We start from the raw sequence: 22734 nt of genomic DNA, 5'->3' as shown, positions 1-22734 counted from the left end.
AACAGCTGCTGTTATCCCACTTCCTATATAGCCGGTGTTATCCCTCTTCACAAACAGCTGATGTTATCCCACCTCAGATAAAGCCAGTGTTATCCCTCTTCACAAACAACTGATGTTATCCCACTTCCTATATAGGTGGTGTTATCCTACTGTAATTACTGGGAGGATTTCACCTCTGGATTCCCAAACACAAATACAATTTTGGAGTTTTCTCCCTTTTCCAGGTTTGTCACACAAAAATCATAAGTCATAGATCTCTTGACAATTTATTCAAACCAAAATAATATCATATTAAAGTATCAGTTGACATTATAATTTGTTGGCTTTTGATTAAGTCAAACTTATTAAACACATTCCTTCATGTCAATGGTGACTGTCTGTAGCATTCCCAGAACATTTAGACATCCAGAAGTTATAAGACACCTGCTGTAAGAGTGTAAATAAATCTTTATTTGAATCCTCATAAATCATCGAATCATGTACATCTGTACACCAACTCTAACACCATCTCTTCTAAATTGCCTCCCTTAGTTGTGTTAGGATCATGAGTTCCAGTCCATTTCTCAAACTCATTTGTTCACACATCCAGGTTCTGTGCCATGATTACACAACATCTTCAGATATGTCTACCTTAGTTATGCCAGGATATAGTGGCTATGAGTCCCAGTCACAGCTTTGCATCAAAATGACGTACATTTAATCACACTTCCAGATTGTGCAATGCCTACACCACCTCTTTAGAGTTCGAATGACAGGAACAGCTGGTGCTGAGCTTTGATCCTAGATTTGACATCCACATTATCTCGATTTTATTCATTTCAAGGATCTGTGCCATCTTAGATTTGCTTCCAAATTATATACATGTGTTCACAATTCCAGATTTGTGCAATGCCTAAAGCCACCTCTTTAGAGTTGCCTCCCTTACCAATGCCAGGATCAGCTGGTCATAGGTTCCATTTCTATTTTGGTCGTCCCTACACCACAATGGCTTGCTTTCCACAAGCATCACATCTTTAGGCTGTGAACACTTTTCAGAATGTAAATGCAACTCAAGGCCTATTGCAATGTTGAGTGTTGTAACATTCTATGCAGCAGCTTTTATTGAACTTGTAATAGTGCTGTGATTGGAATGTCTAACAAGGTTAACTCCATTAGCAAAGGTAACACAGTGAGGATATAATCAGCAAAATAACTTCACATCCTGAATATAAAGTTAAAAGCCCTGGTCTCATACCAGATTTAAACACAGTGACATTCCACAGCTTACTAGGGGGGAACTGGTATACTGCTGTATTTTGCCTTTGGTTCAGTATACCATAATGCAATCCAAAACTTCAGTATATCATGGCATCATTTTATTAACCTTTTAATATCTATTTAAACCTTTTCTAAAATGTCTAGAAATCAAATCATTTTGTCGAAATCTATCTAGGTTTTGCTTTCGTCAATTTTCTGGAATGGACCGAACCGTAGGCCTTGTACTACAATACATACTCTACTGCGGTAAGAGCTTATACCGTTTCACCAATACAGCTTACAGTGAAATCCCACCCATCCAAATTGGAGAAAACAAAGGGAGACAACTCATGGCTGCTATCTTAAGGCACGAACAACCCAGTACTGTAAATGTAGTTTACTCTGATTCTATCCCATTTCAAACGTGATGTGATCAAAATAATGCTGAAGCTGAAGCTAAAGCCTGCATTATCTGTAACAGTTAGTCTACAGCTACAGCAACTTTCATCTCACCCGAGCTGATTTCTCCAGGGACAAAGGACTCCTCTTTGGAGTGTCCCCTGAGACTCGTCGCTTCAGATGGGGGTCGTAGTCGGTTGTGTCAAGTCGGAGTGGCGACACCTGGTGTGACGATGTTGAAGCAGGGCTCGGAGAAGGCTCGGGATGCACTGGCTGAATCGGCCTGGACTGTCGGGCGGCCATCTTGCATAGAGATTCTCTCCTCTTCTGACACATTCCTTGCACATCCTCCATTCGTTTGAGTACCTGCTGAACAACCGCCTGAAATCGACAATTGTACATTTTAGTGTCAACAAAATTAACAAACATTATTTTCACTACAAACAATACACAATTGTCTTAAAACACAACTGCACATTTTAATACAATTGATAAATCTAAATTTCATTAAAATTCAATTTTGTTGCTATAGAAATACTTTTTACTTGTAAGCTTGATCAGTAAATTGCTAATACATTGTAATGTGAAAAATATGTACAATTTCATCAATGAACATAATTGTAACATATCTTTATCATATTTTAACTAACACTATACTTACTACAAGACGTATACATGGTGTTAATGAAACTAGTGTGTTACATGACTGATCCCTTTTGCAACAGTAAGTATGATAATATTGAAATATCACCAAGCTAAGAAAAAGTTGTTCATGTCAATATTCCAGCAAATAATTAACACATTTTCTGTCCGTTTTGCAACAGAATAAAAACAAAATTAATAAACACATTCTGTACCATACAAAAAATATATTTCACACATATTTGTTAATTTAATCATTATTCACCTTGCGTTATTGTCAAGTCATCCATGCATATATATCATCAACAAAATAGCACATACTCGGAATAGTTTCCAAATATCACATTAATCTCATCAATTAAATTCCAACTTTTAAAAGTATAAATACCACAGTTGTAAATGTTTAATCACATTCTCTAAGTGTCATGGTTTCACACACTAGACAAATTAGTATGCAGCGTATCATAGTTTTCATCATTTTCACAAAAAAATTAACTTGGCTTGTTTCTTCTGAAACTGCTGTAATTTTTCTTTCTTAAATTAAAAAAACTGCGACATATTTTACGCGACAACTTCAGTTGCTATATGAATATTGATATTCAAAATATGTGAGACAAAAAAGGTTGTACTCTGATTAAAATGTACAGATTTATCCAAATTAGTCTCGCACGGTAGGTTGTTTGGTTTGTTGTTTAACACCACATTCCAGCAATATTCCAGCTATATGGTGGTGGTAAATAATCAAGTCTGGACCAGACAATCCAGTGATCAACAGCATGAGCATCGATCTACACAACAGGGATAAGATGAAATGTATCAACCAAGTCAGCGAGCCTGACCACCCGCTCCCTTCAGTCACCTTGTACGACAAGCATGGGCTGCTGAAGATCACTTCTAACCCGGATTTTCACGGGTCAATCTCTTAAAGAGATCAGATGACTGAGTCTGACATATCTCGTTATATCTAATGATTTTATCCAGTATTTTACTGAATGCAAACGAACACCTTAATACTAAGTTGATATCTCAAATTACTGTTAATAAATTATGTAAATAAAAACTTACAAAACATATCTGACTAATCACAGAAATCCTGTTTGCATGCCACAGCAACATGCTAAAGTGCGTACTGTCCCAAACATCTGCAGCACTGTAGAAACGGTTGTAAGCGATTGGTCACTCAATCTTCCACACACTCATTAACATAGTCATCCATTTAGCCATTTACTTAATCATCAGTAGACACTTAAAAACATCTGATGAAAATTTGTAATCACTGAAACATTAATAAACAAAATAATTGATTTCTTATGTTTATAAGACTTTTGTCATGTGGCCCAATAATCCAGATTCATCGTTCAATCTATACCTGTAATTTTCTCGCTTGTTAGTTTTTTGTCTAATGAAGTGCTCTTAGCCATATAATGGTGGAACATCAAAGTTCGAGTCTGGACCAGACAAACCAGAGAATGATATAGTAGTGAGTGAGTGAGTTTAGTTTTACGTCGCACTCAGCAATATTCCAGCTATATGGCGGTGGTTCGTAAATAATCGAGTCTAGACCAGACAATACAGTGATCAACAGCATGAGCACCGATCTACGCAATTGTAAAACGTTGACATGTGTCAATCAAGTCAGCGAGCCTGACTACCCGATCCCGTTAGTCGCCTCTTACGACAAACATGGGTTAGTGAAGACTAATTCTAACCCAGATCTTCACAGGTCAAGTGATAATAAGTAACTCCTGGAAAATGATGACCAGAAAGTCATCGAGCCAAACTACGCGATCCTATGAAATTACCTCTGTCAAGAAGCACTGATTTCTGACCCTAAATCTTTTATGATATATCATTAAATTCCTAATAAACATAGCATCATGGCATATACCTGTTTCATCATCCAATCGTTTGTGCATTTCCAACGATTCAGCTCATTAACATGTATACATCCAAACTAAGAAAAGAAAAACATTCGCTGTGACGGGAAGGAAATGTGAATATGCCTTCCAACCCCTTTCTTACAACCCTTTTCCACCAATCAGATCGCAGCATTCACTCCCATTCCTTTTAAACCATCTTGGCACCAGACTGTGAATGGTCCAAATGTCAGATTCACACAGTGGCTACCATGCATCATAGCAAGCTAATCCTTGTATCGATACTGAATGAAAACCAGTGAAAAATGTGTGTACCATGTTCCATACAAACCATGAGGTCCGTATCAGTAGGAGCGTCTTGTGGAAGGAACATAACTGTACGTGAATAACTTCATCATGCCCATCATAAGACCTGATCTTAAGGTTCACGCAAATGTCCGTCTCCGCAACTTTGATTCATGGCCGTTATTACACTTCGAGTTTTCACTAATTCAAAGTTAAATGAAACCATAAACACATGCCACTAACTGCACCTAGAATGGACATTGACTTCAGAACCTAATCACCTTTAAGGATGGAAGGGGCTCTTTTCACATTACAGTTTCTATTTTTATGTTGTCTTTAAATCTTAACTTCTGAGTTGAATGAATGTGCTCTTGGAATTCTAGAATTTCTATCATAAGAATTAGATATATTGAATGTGTGATAACAAAATCACCACAGTTCCAAGTTTATCCCTACAACGAAGTAATTAATTTCACATGTTACGGACATGTATTCTGATATACAACAAGGATCTATCTAGTCTACGAAGGTGTTGCATACACCTATAACTGTTTCTAGTTTCATGAATGGTTGGATTGCTTACCCGAGTTTCTGGTGTCATCATGCTTTCGAAGAGCTGCCGAAACTCTCGCGGATTGTTCAGCTTCAACTCCCTCGATGTTGCCAGAAATGATTCCACATCCTGCAACGCTTGCTCCGCCCCTTGTTGGTTTTGGCAGCGATCGATTGGCTGGCTGGCCAGAAGATCCACACCTTTTGTGCACCATCTATTGGCCTAGAATAAAAATATGTCATTTTTAATACCAACAGTTTATTACTAAATTAGACTGATGCACACTGGAATTAAATGACTTCATGAGGTTTGGACCTTATGGATGGGTGTCAGTTGACCAGAGTGGAGTTTGATTTAGAGTTATCTCCCTTTGATCTTCAATCACACCGTTACATCCAACTAGCAACCTTCTTGATCCACAAGTTCATTTATCATCAGGAACAATATTGTTCGCGTATTAACCATCGATGCATCATCACCAGAATCAGTTTAACTTCAGGTCAGGAAATGTCTTGAACCAGTCACAGATCACTACTGACAAAATCATCCAAAAGATGACTAAAGCCCACCTAAACAAACCAATTCTAGGGCTACGACTATCTTAAGTCGATGTTAGAGTATGAGAGTTATGATCATCACAGACCTAAGATCAATTTGTGTAAGTGGACCCTGAACTTTGAAACACATTCCCAGATATTCAAGACTCCACAAGAATACACCTGTGGGCATGACAAGTTGGTTCCAGAAATCTTTGTTGGTAGTAGGAGTGAGTGAGTGAATGAGTTTAGTTTACACCGCTTTTAACAATATTGCAGCAATATCACAGCAGGGGACACCAGAAATGGGCTTCACACATAGTACCCATGTGGGGAATCAAACCTGGGTCTTCAGAGTGATGAACAAACACTTTAACCACTAGGCTATCCCACCATTAGTAGGAAATGACTGAATGGAAGAGAGGGTTGGATTATGTGACCCAGCTGATTGTGTGTCATCTTAACCTGATGTCATTGGCAGTTGTTCATTATATTGACCACTGGTTTGTCTGGAATAGGCTTGAATTTTCACCGATTTCAATATTGCAGCATTAAACAACACATCTTAATGTTGGTTAACCTACCTTATCAAGCCTGTCTTGCAGGTCATGTGACTTGCTGAGTATTTCTTGCCTGCGACGTAGCAGGTCCTTGTATTGTTGACACATTCGCTGCAGTTCGATGCACTTCGGACGAATGCTGTCCACTGCATAGTGGTCGTCAAGGATCAGCTGTTCCCCATGAGCTCGCATCCTCTCCGCTTGTTCAAGTTCCTTCTGTAAAATAAAATGAATGAGTGAGTGATTTTATTTCACGCCGCTTTTAGCAATATTCAAGCAATATCACTGTGGGGGGCACCAGAAATGGACTTCACACATTGTGCTCATGTTGGGAATCGAACCTGGGTCTTCGGGATAATGAGCGAACACCTTAACCACTAGGCTACCCCATCCCACCAAAATGAATGAATGAATGAATGAATGAATGAATGAATGAATGAATGTTTGATTGTTCTAAATTATGTTTGATAGGTCAAGAAATGTCTGACAGCTACGGAAAATATTCTGCTTCAACATGTTCAAAAATGGTTTACAGCTGCTAAGAACATTTTACAGTAGAAATATTGATTTTCTATTTCAGGTCTGTTTGATGGGTCTGGAACTTGTTTGAACTGTAGCATCCTTGCTCTCAGAATGTAACTCATCTTTAAATAATTTAGTTTTCACTGCAGGATGAACTGTTCATTATATCCCAGATGAAAAACACTGCCATTCCACCAAACCAAAATACATGGTTTATCTGTGTTTGCTTTAACAACTACTGTATTTCTCCACAAATAGTGAGTGAGTTTTATGCCGCACTCAGCAATATTCCAGCTATATGGCGGCGGTCTGTAAATAATCGAGTCTGGACCAGACAATCCAGTGATCAACAGCATGAGCATCGATCTGCGCAGTTGGGAACCAGTGACATATGTCAACCAAGTCAGCAAGCCCGACCACCCTTTCCCGTGATGATGATGATGACGATGACGACGACGACAATGACGATAATGATACAGGAAATCATGGGAATATACTGGCAATCATGGGAATATACTGGCAATCACAGGAATATACTGGCAATCACGGGAATATACTGGAATATACTGGCAATCACGGGAATATACTGGCAATCACGGGAATATACTGGCAATCATGGGAATATACGGGAATATACTGGCAATCATGGGAATATACTGGCAATTGGGGGAATATACTGGAATATACTGGCAATTGGGGGAATATACTGGCAATCATGGGAATATACTGGCAATCATGGGAATATACGGGAATATACTGGCAATCATGGGAATATACTGGCAATTGGGGGAATATACTGGCAATTGGGGGAATATACTGGCAATCATGGGAATATACTGGCAATCACGGGAATATACTCGCAATCATGGGAATATACTGGCAATCACGGAAATATACTGGCAATCATGGGAATATATTGGCAATCATGGGAATATATTGGCAATCATGGGAATGGAATATACTGGCAATCATGGGAATATACTGGCAATCATGGGAATCTACAGGCAATCATGGGAATAAACTGGCAGTCATGGGAATATACTGGAGCACATGACTGCAGAGACAGATGACCACAAAATGGCCACAGCATCCACTTGTTTCAAGGTCTTCTCACTGTAGGTCAGCCAAATCTGTGAGGGTCATCCACACATTGGTGGCAAGCTGCCTCACAGAGGTGCTGAATGTTGGGCTTGTGACCAGGTAGATGTAATCTCGGGCTTGAACCTGGTCACAGTATGTGAGACTAAGTCGACAAATCTTGGACAAAGTGTTCAGAGTTTGCCACCTGAACCAACTGAATTGTGACAAGATGAAAGAATTCCTAGGATTGTTTTCTGGTATTTTTGCTCTCTATTTGCGAGTCCTTGGAATGTGGTTCTTTCTGATGAAGGCCAATGGCATCTTCCCAGTAAAATGCATGCTTTTAAATGACACAGAAATATGCATCCAGGAAGCACTCATGTATAGAATGGGGTATACAAAATGCATACTGCATCCAAGGAATGTGTAATTTTAACTGAAACAAATTCTTGACCATTGATATTTATGGAGGTCTTATTGTTAAACCAGTCGTTCACACATCCTATCATATGCCTTCCAATGTTCTTACAACCAGGGGGCCGTGGCGTAGCCTAATGGTTAAAGCGTTGGCTCGTCACGCCAAAGACCCGGGTTCGAATCCCAACATGGGCACAATGTGTGAAGCCCATTTCTGGTGTCCCCCGCCGTGATGTTGCTAGAATATTGCTAAAAGCGGCGTAAAACCAAACTCCGCTTACTCCGTCAGTCTTACAACCAGATCCAATTCTGAATTTTCTCAAAAAAGGGAAGCTGAAACTAACATGCATGTCAGGTTAATATTGCAATCCATTGATACAAATTTCTCTATTTATTCCATAGACATCACATTACATCACATTGATGCTACATATCCAGAGTTCTGCTCATGTGTGCCTAGTCGAATGCTCGTTTGAAGAGGATGGTTTTGAGACAACATCAGAAACTGTAGATATTTTCCGATTTTCTGATATTTTCAGGTAATCCATTCCAGAGTACAGCACCCCGTCTGCTAAATGTTCTGCTGGGATCAACTTGCATATCAGGTTAATATTGCAATCCATTGATACAAATTTTACTATTTATTCCATAGACATGACCTCATAGACAACAGGGGATGCTGGGATCAACTTGCATATCAGGTTAATATTGCAATCCATTGATACAAATTTTACTATTTATTCCATAGACATGACCTCATAGACAACAGGGGATGCTGGGATCAACTTGCATATCAGGTTAATATTGCAATCCATTGATACAAATTTTACTATTTATTCCATAGACATGACCTCATAGACAACAGGGGATGCTGGGTTCAACTTGCATATCAGGTTAATATTGCAATCCATTGATATAAATTTCACTATTTATTCCATATTGCAACGCATTGATATAATGAGGTAAAACACGATTTAGCTAAGATATATCAAACAAGGAACTGTTATGCATCATCAGTATAAAAAACAAGGAATGCTGGGACCAACTTCCCTAAAACAAAACATCACTATGTATTTCATAGACATGACTGCATACACTGTCCTTCTCATCTTGTACAACAAACATCCATGAAAACTAAGCACTATGTTCCACCCAGTGCGAAGGAAACCATCTTGAAATCACAAATACCCAAATCAGCAAACACCTAATCACAAATCAAATACACCACCTTCCGATGAAATTCAGATGTTTTTTACAACAAAGGTTTACCTTGCCAAATGCCACCAGGAATCTCAATGTCCTTTTCAAACAAAGGAGTGTTACTTTTTTTCCCCAGACAAGTTCATTACTACGTCGGATTACTGAAGACATGGTGTGCAAATTTGTCCTCCTATTTCTCCCCGTAGCAGCAAATTACGTTACGTGTCCTGGACGACATTACAAGAAGTGAACGTTCAGAGGTTATCACAGAATGCTAATTCCTACCTGACCAATGATAGCTTTGAGTGGAGTGTCAGAGACCTTTGGTTGAAAACAAATACTTGGAAATTCCTGGAAGATGTCAAGGAAGATGTCATCAAATTCTTGAATACTAACGATTTTTAACAGACATTGCTGCACTCTTCATTATTGCACTAGATGTGTAATTTCGGTGTAGATGACTTCTTTGAATGGCATTTTAGAAGTTGAGTGCATTATTCGCACTCACAAATAAAAGAAGTTGTTATCCATAAAGTTTGTTCTATATCGGTTAGCCATCTTGAATGAAACACAAAGGTTGACACTACTCCCTCGTTGTGTCTTGGTGCACATGCATGGTGTAGGGAGCACCCCCCCACTGAGTACATTACAGAAAATATATAAATGAAGGATATGAGAGTTGATACAATTGACGAGGAAGATGTACACTGTGATGACATTACTAATCATAGTTGTGATAATACATATTATTATATAGGTAGTATTTTTCCTGTACCACGATTGGTCAAGAGACCGTCACATGATTGACTACAAAACATGATATTGACTTGAGTTTTCTGATAAATTACGATATTGACTTGGGTTACTAAAAATAGACAAGGAATCCCGTACGAAGGGGCTTCCCCCGCTTTTCAGCCAATCAGATCACTCGGATAGATGGCACAGTGTGTGCATTAAAAGTGTATGTTAAAACCTGTTTCTCTTTCATTATATAATAAAACAATTATAAACTCTTGTAGAGATCAATATCGGTTTTTATTGACCTGAGAAAAACAATATTGATATTGTTTTTCTCAGGTCAATAAAAACCGATATCGACCTTTACAAGAGTCTATAATTGTATAATGGTGTGGGAACAAACCAAACACTCACACAGACTAAAATGCCACCAATCTGCATTCCATTAGTTGAGACTTCAACAAGTATCATTGGAAGTGACGAAAACATATATCTCCAAGGTTTCTACAATCTTCCAAAATTCTAGTACCACATAATCCAATCTTGAGCCCTAATATGGATCTTTTGAACACCTAGCAAAAGAATTACTTCATCTTCTCTACCAACCTTTATCAATTGCTTATTTCTTCAGTACAATATCCCCTCTACACAATACAAGGGCAGTGGGGTAGCCTCGTGGTTAAAGTGTTCACTCACCACGCCAAAGACCTGGGTTCAATTCCCCATAAAGAACAATGTGTGAAGCCCATTTCAGGTGTATCCTGCTGTGATATTGCTGGATTATTGCCAAAAAAGGGGTGTAAAACTAAACTCACTCTCTCATTTTCATTTAACACCACTCTCATCAATTTTCCAGCTATATAGTAACATTTTGTAAATAATTGATCCTAGATTGCGATCCAGTGATTGACATCATGAGCATCAATCTAATATTATGATGACATGTGCATAAAGCTATCCTCACTCACACTCACTCCACACAGTGCAGGGGTATATGTGTATATATGAGTGAGTGAGTGAGTGAGTTTTGTTTTACGAAGTACTCAGCAATATTCCAGCTATATGGCGGCGGTCTGTAAATAATCGAGTCTGGACTAGACAATCCAGTGATCGACAGCATGAGCATCGATCTGCACAATTGGGAACCGATGCCATGTGTCAACCAAGTCAGCAAGCCTGACCACCCAATCCCGTTAGTCGCCTCTTACGAAAAGCATGGGTTACTAAATGCACATTCTAACCCAGACCTTCATCGGTCTATGTATATATATCATAGCCAGGTCAATGACCTACTGCGCAGTTCTCTAATCCACCAAGGGCATATACAAAGTCAACAGTAGACTACCAGCCTGTATAACAACAACCATCACTTGTCATGTCCGACAGCTGTGACAGCTGTAATTGATTTCACATACAAATATGTCCTCCATCACCACTGTAGTATGGAACCATAACAATTCATGTTAGATTTATACACATTATACTGACTCTGACCCGACCAGTCCTTGTTGTACCCGTTAATGCCGAGCGCCAGGCAGGGACCAACAGACATTAAATGAGAAGTTTTGGTACCTGTTAAAGGACTGTCTCCGTGGTGTAGTGGTTAGAGCATCCGCCCGGAGTGCGGAAGATTGCGGGTTCGATCCCCGACCGCTTCATACCAAAAGACATTAAAATATGGTACTTGTGTGTCCCTGTCTGGCGCTCAGCATTAATGGGTACAACAAGGACTGGTCGGCTCGGAGTCAGTATAATGTGTCTGAGTGGGGTATTCATGCTTCACTGCGGCATGGTATCTCAGAGGGCTTGCCGTATAAATCCAGCTTCAGTCTGGGCTAGTACAAGCTGCCACACATACACACGCATGCACATCGTCATATGAGCAAAATATTCTCGAGCATGACGTTAAACCCAATTTCACCTCACCTCATCACGCCAAAGATCCGGGTTCGATTCCCCACATGGGCACAATGTGTGAAGCCAACTTCTGGAATCCTCCGCTGTGAAATTGCTTGAATATTGCTCAAAGCATCGTAAACTAAACTCACTCACTCACTCAAAAAATCTGTACCCGAGTACGTCAATAAATATCAAAGCATATCATGTGACGTAGCTTATTAGAATTTTGTGGTGTACCAGTGTATTGGTGATTCATACAATCTAACAAGCTGCAACTTATTATCTGTATTCAGTATGTAAGTCGCTACCCCAAAACACATGTAATTTCCAACTCTTATAATCACTCTTACAATCGTCTATTCCCTTTGTTACTATTTCTAAAACCTTCAACAATGTTTCTTCTGGATACCAGTTGTATGACACACTGAAGATTAAGATGGCAGTTTTGAAATACTCCTCAGCCACTAATAACAGATAATTACATCAGTGACGCTGCATGTTCCTGAGGTGAAATACAATTTAGCTAAGATATATTGAATAAAGCCCTGTTATGCATCAATGGTCAACTATAGCATTAGGTAGTTATGGTCTGGTGGACTAAAAACAGCCCATGTACATGATTAGGGTTCATAAAATATGCACCCTCACACAGAAGGTGAACACAAGAGGCCACGTAAGAGTAATGTTGATTGATTTTTTCTTATATATAGAGTTGTGTATGGAAAAATTAACTGAATATTCAAGGTAGAGATAAATCAAGATGAAATATTACTCATCACACGAACTTGAAATTTTACACATATATTTTTGAAAAGCTGCTGAATCACTCATCCAATCAATCAAAAATAGTCTAATTGTATCCTGTGGGTGGAATAAATTATCCCCAAATTGGTGTTTCTTTTCCCACTCTTCAAAACACAAAAGAACTAAACATGTGGTCAAACTTAAGTCACTTCAGCCATATTATGGTGGTAAATGAAAACGTAAAAACAAAAAATAACATATTGTAGTACACTTTGTATGTGAATATCAGATCAGGTGACTACCGTTTTAGCCAATCAGGATGAAAAGAACATTGTAAACTTTAATGTAGGATGTTTTTAATGCTGACAATGAGCAAAAAAGGCATTAATGTATTCATCACCAGTCTTAATTATCAGAAGTGGAGAAAACAATTAGTTTGATGTTTAAGGGCATCAGATATGAAGATATGCACATTTGACAGATGTTGTTATGGATCAATGACCAAAGAACTTAACAGCTGTACACCAGCCACTGAAAGTCAAAGCCAAAGTTTTTTAAAGAAATGCACAATATTTTTTAAAAAGTTATTAAAAAATTATTTGAGGTAATTACGCATGGATTTCTAAATATGAAAGAACGATACTGGGTTGATACCCACAACAAACAGACTGGAATACATTTCATAATACGGTGATAGGGAATCGCCTCACTCTGCAATAAGAGACTGACTGAGTTTAGTTTTACGCCGGCGGGGGAAACCAGAAATGGGCTTAACACATTGTGCCCATGTTGGGAATCGAACCCGGGCCTTCGGCGTGATGAGCCAACGCTTTAAGCACTAGGCTACCCCACCACCCCCTGCAAAAGGAGAATGGGACACGAAACAAATTCTTGACTTACACCTCTACTCCTTCCCCACAGACAGAGAATCGCCTCACTCTGCAATAAGAGAATAGGACACAAAACACATCCTTGACTCACATAACTACTCCTTCCCCACAGAGAGAGAATCTCCTCACACTGCTCTAAGAGAATAGGACACGAAACAAATCCTTGACTTACACCTCTACTCCTTCCCCACAGACAGAGAATCGCCTCACTCTGCAATAAGAGAATAGGACACAAAACACATCCTTGACTCACATAACTACTTCCCCACAGAGAGAGAATCTCCTCACACTGCTCTAAGAGAATAGGACACGAAACAAATCCTTGACTTACACCTCTACTCCTTCCCCACAGACAGAGAATCGCCTCACACTGCTCTAGGAGAATAGGACACAAAACACATCCTTGACTTACACCTCTACTCCTTCCCCACAGACATGAGGTCAGCAGGCGAGGACAAACAACATGTTAATGAAATAAACAAACATGGGAAACAATCTGCCAATATTTGACCACAATCAACCAACACACATGGTCAGTCCTTGTCCAAGATGTGAGTAAATATCATGATGGAGGAACAGCATAGAATTCTTATCGGCAAAACAATGTCAGATTCATTTGTAGAGTGTTTAAGCTGTCTGTTGGGCAAGTATGAAGCCCACATAAGTCATGACCTTGCATTACTGTCACTCGATACTGCCAGCACTATGTAAGTTGCGGACTGTGAAGCTAGGTAGTTGTTTAAGGCTAGGTGTATACAGTTGTCACATTCGTAATGACTGTTTGGATCTATACCTTTGCCAATACACGGCTGTACATGGTTGCAGCTGGATGTACCTGGTTGTACTTGGTGTTCCTGAGTTGTGTAATTGTACATGATTATACATGGTTGTACATTATGTAAGTTGTACTTGGTTGTTCCTGAGTTGTACAGTTGTACATGATTATACATGGTTGTACATAGTTGTACTTGGTTGTTCCTGAGTTGTATAGTTGTACATGATTAAACATGCTTTTACATAGTTGTACTCGGTTGGACCTGAGTTGTACAGTTGTACATGATTATACATAGTTGTACTTGGTTGGACCTGAGTTGTACAGTTGTACATGATTATACATGGTTGTACATAGTTGTACTTGGTTGTTCCTGAGTTGTACAGTTGTACGTGATTATACATGGTTGTACATAGTTGTACTTGGTTGTTCCTGAGTTGTACAGTTGTACATGATTATACATGGTTGTACATAGTTGTACTTCGTTGGATGTGAGTTGTATAATTGTACATTATTACACATAGTTGTACTTGGTTGTTCCTGAGTTGTATAGTTGTACTTGTTTATACATGATTGTACATAGTTTTACATGGTTGTACTTGGTTATACATGGTGGTATAGTTATACATGATTATACATGGTAGTATATGGTTGTACACTGTTGCACTTGGTACTACATAATTTTACATAATTGCACACAAAGTAGCTGCAAATGTGTAAGAAAATTGCAGAAAATCTTATTTAGCAACATCAAAATGCAGCAGCAAGAGACAAATGATACTTCAAGGAACCTGAACACCTTAAAGGCTTTAGTGCCAAGGAGACAATGTCTTTAACATCAGTGTATCAGATATCCATCCAATTAACCAGTTGTCATGCAATAAGGAAGCTGAACAAGAAGCATGAATACTACTGTTCCTTGACAGATGAAGTTACACAAATCATTAAATATACAGAAGGAGAGGTAATACATTATGTCTTTAACAAAAGGGATGATTAGCCCTTCTAAGGGCATAAAGTTCAAAACAAATAGTTGTACAAAAATGTCATTGTATGGCGTTGCGGGTCAAAGCGGGTGAAAACCCTGAGTGAGTGAGTGAGTGAGTGAGTGAGTGAGTGAGTGAGTGAGTGAGTGAGTGAGTGAGTGAGTGAGTGAGTGAGTGAGTGAGTGAGTGAGTGAGTGAGTGAGTGAGTGAGTGAGTGAGTGAGTGAGTGAGTGAGTGAGTGAGTGAGTGAGTGAGTGAGTGGCTCCACACATTGTACCCATGTGGGGATTTAAACCCAGATCTTTGGCCCAGATCACTCCCAATTTGATAATGATAAGTTTTTAAACATGAATACATGTCATATGTAATTTTATTACTTTTGTTTCAGAGGAAAAAGACCTGAATTTCTTCATTTCAATGAGATGGAAGTATCAGATGCCCGAAAAATTGAATATGGTCCCAAATGAGTTCATGACTTTTCCAATTTATCTATGTACCAAAGTGAAACCTCAGATCATTTGGATACAAGTCTTACCAGAACATGGCATTGGTCAAATGGAATTCCCTCCCTGATGAACTTAAGTTGTCTCCAACCATTGAAAACTTTCAGTGTCATCTCAAAACCTTTCTCCTCAAGTAGTTTAATATCAATTGTCTTCATGAATACTTTATTCATTGTTAGTGAAGTGAATATACCCGGTGTGGAGTTTGGCACAATATAAATAAACACATTATTATTAGAATGATTATTAAAAAATCCAACTTTCAATACCGTCATACCTACAAAAAACACATTAGAATGGACACATTATTATTATAATGTACAAAAAATCCAACTCTCGTTACCGTCATACCTACAAAAAACACACTAGTCATCTCCTCTACCAAACATATCATCACAACACTGCCAAATTTCAATAACCATTTAACTAAACCCCTAAATCTCATCATTGTCATACAAACACTTCAAGAGAACTCAAGTCTAATCGTTATAGAGCTAGTACCATTAGGGTGTCCACATGTCCATTAGGGCGTAATCCGTCAATCCTTATGTATATATTGAGTGGTTATATATTGTAGATGTTCTGCATGGGTTCACAGGTAAGGTACAAGAACATTACAGCTGTGTATGTTCCTGCAGGCTGACCCTAGCTGACCCACTGACCTACTGACCTACTGATAGGTAGGTCGGCAATACTGTCTCTCAAACTTAATCTAAGGCTAGGGGGGAGTGATGAACAACGAGGAGAGTTCTATGGATATAGAGCTTCTTTAATATAAATATGAGCGATGTTTCGGTGTAGCTACTAACACCGTTATCAAGCATTGTTGTTAAGGGGGTCACCCATTTTGTTCTGGGGTTGTAGGGAGGTCATCAATTTTGTACATACAAATATTTAAAATTATGCTTTAAAAAAAAATTTCTACATAAAAATCATTGCCACACCTCCTAGCTATGAATTATGAACGGTTCCTTACCTCAACATTGTTCCCTCTGGGAAGATGTCAGCTGGTATGGGTTAGACTTTGTTAGACTGGTTTGAACTTCAGTTAGTTTGACTGTTATTTCTGTGTAGACATCAATAATTTCAGTTGAGACATCAGTTTGGATCTAACATCCACTGTCCATTTAAACATCTAATAGTTCATTTTAGAGATCTGATAGTTCATTTTAGAGATCTGATAGTTTGGGTTAGACATGATCTATTTCTGTCTATAGATAGTTTGGTTTGTACATGATCTAGTTGGGATTAGACACCATCAGACAGATAGGTTTGACACATCAGCCACTATCATTAGTCATAGATCTCCAAATTCATCCAATTATTTATTATATAGAAGCGAAAAACCCTTTCCATATTCATAAGAAATCGCTGCCAAAAACAGAGTCGATTGTACAATTGTGACTATATCATGAGTATATATTTGTTTCAGCAGTATTACAGCTGTACGATGTTGTCGGTAAACAAACCAAGTCTGGACCAGACAATCCAGTGATTGTCACCATGCGATACGATGACAGAGCATGTGTTTATAGATCACTATGACATAGTGATGAGACCAGGTGTTCGGGAAAAGGTGAACAACCTAAAAGATCCATGTTCCTTACATCTGCTTCCCCGGCCGCGTCATACCGAAAAGACGTTAAAATATGGTACTTGTTGGTCCCTGCCTGGCGCTCGGCATTAATGGGTACAACAAGGACTGGTCGGCTCGGAGTCAGTATAATGTGTCTGAGTGGGGTATTCATGCTTAACTGCGGCATGGTATCTCGGTGGGCTAGCACTATAAAACCAGCTTAAGTCTGGGCTAGTACAAGCAGGCGCACCTACACATACACGCAGATGTACGTCGTCATATGAGCGAACTATTCTGAAGCATGACGTAAAACCCAATTTCACCTGACAATCTTACATCTGCTGTGTGTGTATGACCAATGCTGACTAGATGCCACTTGACATTTATGTAGTCTAAGCTAAACAGGAACACCTTTTATTGACAGACAACTTCTTTATTGCAATAGACACGCGATGTTTCTGTGTAGATCCTAACAATCATCATATGTTTGATAACGGTGTTAGGATCTACACAGAAACATCGCATCTATTGCAATAAAGAAGTTGTCTGTCAATAAAAGGTGTTCCTCTTCATCATACCAGCTTCCAAATGACACCTAAAGAAGTGGTCTAAGCTAATACATATGATTCCGTCAAATAATCTTATCCTCGGTAATGCTCAAACTGAAGACAAAATTGGTGTTGCTAGACAATAAAAGTTCCACTAAGAGATATAAAACAAACACTACTTGATGAAAATCCAAAATATACCAACGTCATATGAGTTCGCAGACACTGTATCTCAATATATACTGGACAAAATAAGTTAGGGATATTGGTATTTTTATGATTGATATTTTATCAATGTGTCAATTAATAAATACATCAATATTCATAATTTCAAAATTTACATATATCCCTAACTACTTTTGTCCAGTATATATTCTATCACAATATGCACTACATCAGGCCTGTGAAGAGCCGGGTTAGAACCGGTCTTCGGTAACCCATGCTTGTTGTAAGAGGTGACTATAGGGATCGTGTGGACAGTCTCGCTGACATGGTTGAGACATCATTGTATGCCAATTGCATAGATAGATGCTCATGCTGTTGATCACTGGATTGTCTGGTCCAGACTCGATTATTTACAGACCGCCGCCAAATAGGTAAAATATTGCAGAGTGTGCATAAAACTAAACTCACTCACACTACATCAGAATATATTGCGCTAAATCACAATATAAACTACATAACAATATAAACTACATAACAATATACACAATATCACAATCAATAAAGGACATGCCTATCACATCCATCACACCCGAGTGATAACCACATTTATATCACCTGAAGCATCTCACTTCATTAAAGGATCACAGAACTGACCACAGTGTTTGATGTTTGACCCCTGGTCAGTATCCTACAGCTCCATTAAAAGTCAATCACAGAGGCATTACGGTTCTATATCCACTCAGTAGGATAACATCAGCGTAACACTGTCCATGTCCTTATCAATTTCAGGCTCCATTTAACTTGTAGAGTCAGTGGACTTTGAAGGGTCAATTTACAGTTGGTACAACTCCCAGCTGGGTTCTGCTCTTTGAAGCCAAGGGATGGAGCTAAGCTGGCCAAAGCCAATGATAAATGTGGGTGATAAAGTCTGCCTCGCTTGACTACTGATATTGCTGATACACTCCTCAAAGTAACCACAGACTGCCGCTGGTCACAAAATGACCAAACTGAAGCATTAATAGTTGCTATGCAAGGAAAGAAAATATTTGCACCATGTTACAATCCACACTGGCATTCAGACCCAGAAGTGTCTTTATCATTATAAATTACATCTTTCAAATACAAAAAACATAAATAAAAATTATGCCCAGACCAACACTTAATTTCAGGGAACCAGGAGCAGGGAAATCACAACATGGACAATCACTAAAAATATTTTAGGATTTTTTTTATATAAATTAACTTATTTTTGAAGATGTGCATGCGTGTGTATGTGTAGGTGCGGCTGCTTGTACTAGCCCAGACTGAAGCTGGTTTTATAGTGCTAGCCCACTGAGATACCATGCCGCAGTGAAGCATGAATACCCCACTCAGACACATTATACTGACTCCGAGCTGACCAGTCCTTGTTGTACCCATTAATGCTGAGCGCCAGGCAGGGACCAACAAGTACCATATTTTAACGTCTTTTGGTATGATGCGGTCGGGGATCGAACCTGTGACCTTCTGCTCTCCCGGGCGGATGCTCTAACCACCACACAATGGAGGCGGTCCGTAACAAGAAAGACCGCTCTTAATATTAATCTTAAACACTTAATGAATATTTAGTCACGGCCTGTTGTTAATCTAATACATCATGCAAGACCTGACCTACTAAGAGATTAACCTTAAGTCTGCAATGCCAACATTACCACTGTAACGTATCATGCCTCTTGGCACAATGACAAATAAAACACCATAAAACATAAACTGCTTTTGTCAAACAGACTTGTGGAAGTTTCAAGTAGCTTAATGAATGACATTTACAACGCATTACTTAAATATTCATGCACTACTTATTAATTCAAGTTTCCTATCCAGTGCTCAGCTTTAAATGATATCTTAATTAATTTAGTACCGGTATTAGTTCTTATTTTGTTTTCTATAATACAATTGTTTCAGTTTTTGTTCATGTATCTATACATGAGTGTTTGACCTGGTAACCTTTCCCCAGCCCATTACTACATCAACCAATAGTGATACTGTTGTAGCTATATGAGTCATGTTGCCTATGAGAGGAGATTCCACATTTACTGAAACCTGAATCTCCATGTATAGTGTAAACTACCACCGACCTGCAACTCAATATGAGAAGGTGAAACTATTGATTGTTTTTATCACTGTTGTGTAGAGTTTGACCTTTTAACATTTTGACATCAGTAATCAATATTTCATGTTTCATTGTAGAATAGTCATGTGGTAACGTGTGTACAAAGATGGACAAAGGCCATTATAAGGATTACTGGATTGTTCCTGTCCGGTACATATTATGTACATAAACTGTTTCCATTCTCCGGTATATACTGGATTTTGGCCAGTAAAAATTGCCCAGCATCGATGAATTTGGAGGCTATTGGCACTGTGTCCAGTAAACTACCCATACTATTTTTTGTCCTGCTTAAAATGTAACTGAAATTAAAATACAATTGCTAAATAATCCTCTAATAACAGAATCGGCCACTTACGATTTTTGTGTGAGACATTATGCTATGCGCATGTAACTGGAAATGATCGATGTATTTTGTACCTCGGAACATCACTATAATTACTGTTGTCACGGGAAATCACGGAAAATGACAATATTATCCAATTGTTTAAATACCGTGTGTTTGTTGAAATGGCAATTTTTGGGGATGTAAATATAAGATTTCGGCTTTTGAGGATGACGAAACAAACAGCAGCAAGAGGTCAAAATAATGATTCAAGTTCAAGATCAAGTTGCCATCAGCCTTCAAAACTAAAACCTAGTAAATTACAGAAATTTAATTCAGACTGTGACTGGCTGATTCATGAAGGACCAGTAAATGAATAAACCAGAAGAAGCAATGACATATGAGTATCTAAAGGTCTTTGGAGAAAGAAACATTATTTTAATCCACACAGCTCAGCAAAGCCAAGTGCCATGCAACCTGATTATATATGTAAAGACTGAAATATCTAAATAAATATTAACAATAAAACTCCCTTACTTGTCATCAACTATTCCATAAGCATTAATCGACTATTCTACTATCACTAATCATCAAGCACCCTACCATTCCTTATCATCAACTACCCTATCATCCCTAATCATCCAGCACCTTGTCATTCCTTATCATCAACTACCCTATCATCCCTAATCATCCAGCACCTTGTCATTCCTTATCATCAACTACCCTATCATCCCTAATCATCAAGCACCCTACCATTCCTTATCAACTACCCTATCATCACTAATCATCAAACACATTATCATCCCTTATCATCAACTACCCTATCATCCCTAATCATCAAGCACCTTATCATCCCTTATCATCAACTACCCTATCATCACTAATCATAAAGAACCCTACCATTCCTTATCATCAACTACCCTATCATCCCTAATCATCCAGCACCTTGTCATTCCTTATCATCAACTACCCTATCATCCCTAATCATCCAGCACCTTGTCATTCCTTATCATCAACTACCCTATCATCCCTAATCATCAAGCACCCTACCATTCCTTATCAACTACCCTATCATCACTAATCATCAAACACATTATCATCCCTTATCATCAACTACCCTATCATCCCTAATCATCAAGCACCTTATCATCCCTTATCATCAACAACCCTATCATCGCTAATCATAAACCACTGTATCATCACTATTCTATCATCACACATAACCAACCATCCATTCATCACTTATCACTACCTATCCCATATCACTAATCATTCCATTCCATGATCATCTATCTCCTAATAATACCATCTCCATCAAACAACCCTAATCTAATAATCATCACCCCTTCCTTCCAATCGTCCAGTCCTCAACAACCAACCTCCCAGCATCTCACCTTGTGTCATCACCCTCAAACATCATCCCCGACCTCCACACCCCATTCTTCATCCCCTACAATAGAGCTTCATCAATGGTCCCGAAGGACCCCTTCAACCAACAATAGCCACCCCTTACAAATATCCTCTTTCCTTCTCCCATGACGAGATAAAGACTTGTCCTACAGTGAGTAGTGCTCACAAGGAACACAAGCAATGTAAACCTGTTGGTTCAACACAAATCTCCACAAAAGACTGATGGAATTTGAAAAGACATACAATGGACAGGAAGCAATAGGCTCCATTGATATTCATATGTAATGTCATTGTAAGGTGGTCATATACTTCACATGAAGAGGTCCTGAGTGAGAGATCACATGGGAAAGTAAGGTACACAAACTATCATGGCCTATGGATGCAGCTGTCAACAGGCCTGAGTGAGAGTGAGTGAGTGAGTTGGGTTTAACACCGATTTTAGCACTATTCCAGCAAAATCACGGTGGGGGACACCAGGAATGGGCTTCACACATTGTACCATTTTACATTTTTTCTTATTCTTGAAAAAATATGACCGGCTGATCCGTAAAACAAGGATTAAAAATTGGTTTGGTCTTACAAATGTTTCTTGTTGGGTGTTACATGTTGGAAAATTTTAAACACCAAATTTTCATGATAATAGTCAAACTTGTAATGACATTTGCTCTATAACACATGCTTATGATAGAGTCAGAATTATACAGCTGGCTCTACTTTTAGCTGAA

At 38.7% G+C, this 22734-nt stretch overlaps 1 protein-coding gene across 1 annotated transcript in view; it reads right to left on the bottom strand.

The window, feature by feature from the left end:
• Positions 1-22734, bottom strand: part of LOC124281151 (guanine nucleotide exchange factor DBS-like) — a 155181-nt gene that overhangs the window by 33411 nt on the left and 99036 nt on the right. The window contains 3 exon segments of the mRNA XM_046717177.1: positions 1750-2016; positions 5023-5214; positions 6113-6304. Coding sequence (XP_046573133.1) covers positions 1750-2016; positions 5023-5214; positions 6113-6304 — 651 coding nt within the window.

Source organism: Haliotis rubra, unplaced genomic scaffold (assembly GCF_003918875.1).
Source record: "Haliotis rubra isolate DU_JTF1 unplaced genomic scaffold, ASM391887v1 Scf28, whole genome shotgun sequence".
Classification (NCBI taxonomy): domain Eukaryota; kingdom Metazoa; phylum Mollusca; class Gastropoda; order Lepetellida; family Haliotidae; genus Haliotis; species Haliotis rubra.
This window is presented reverse-complemented; position numbering and strand designations above follow the sequence as displayed.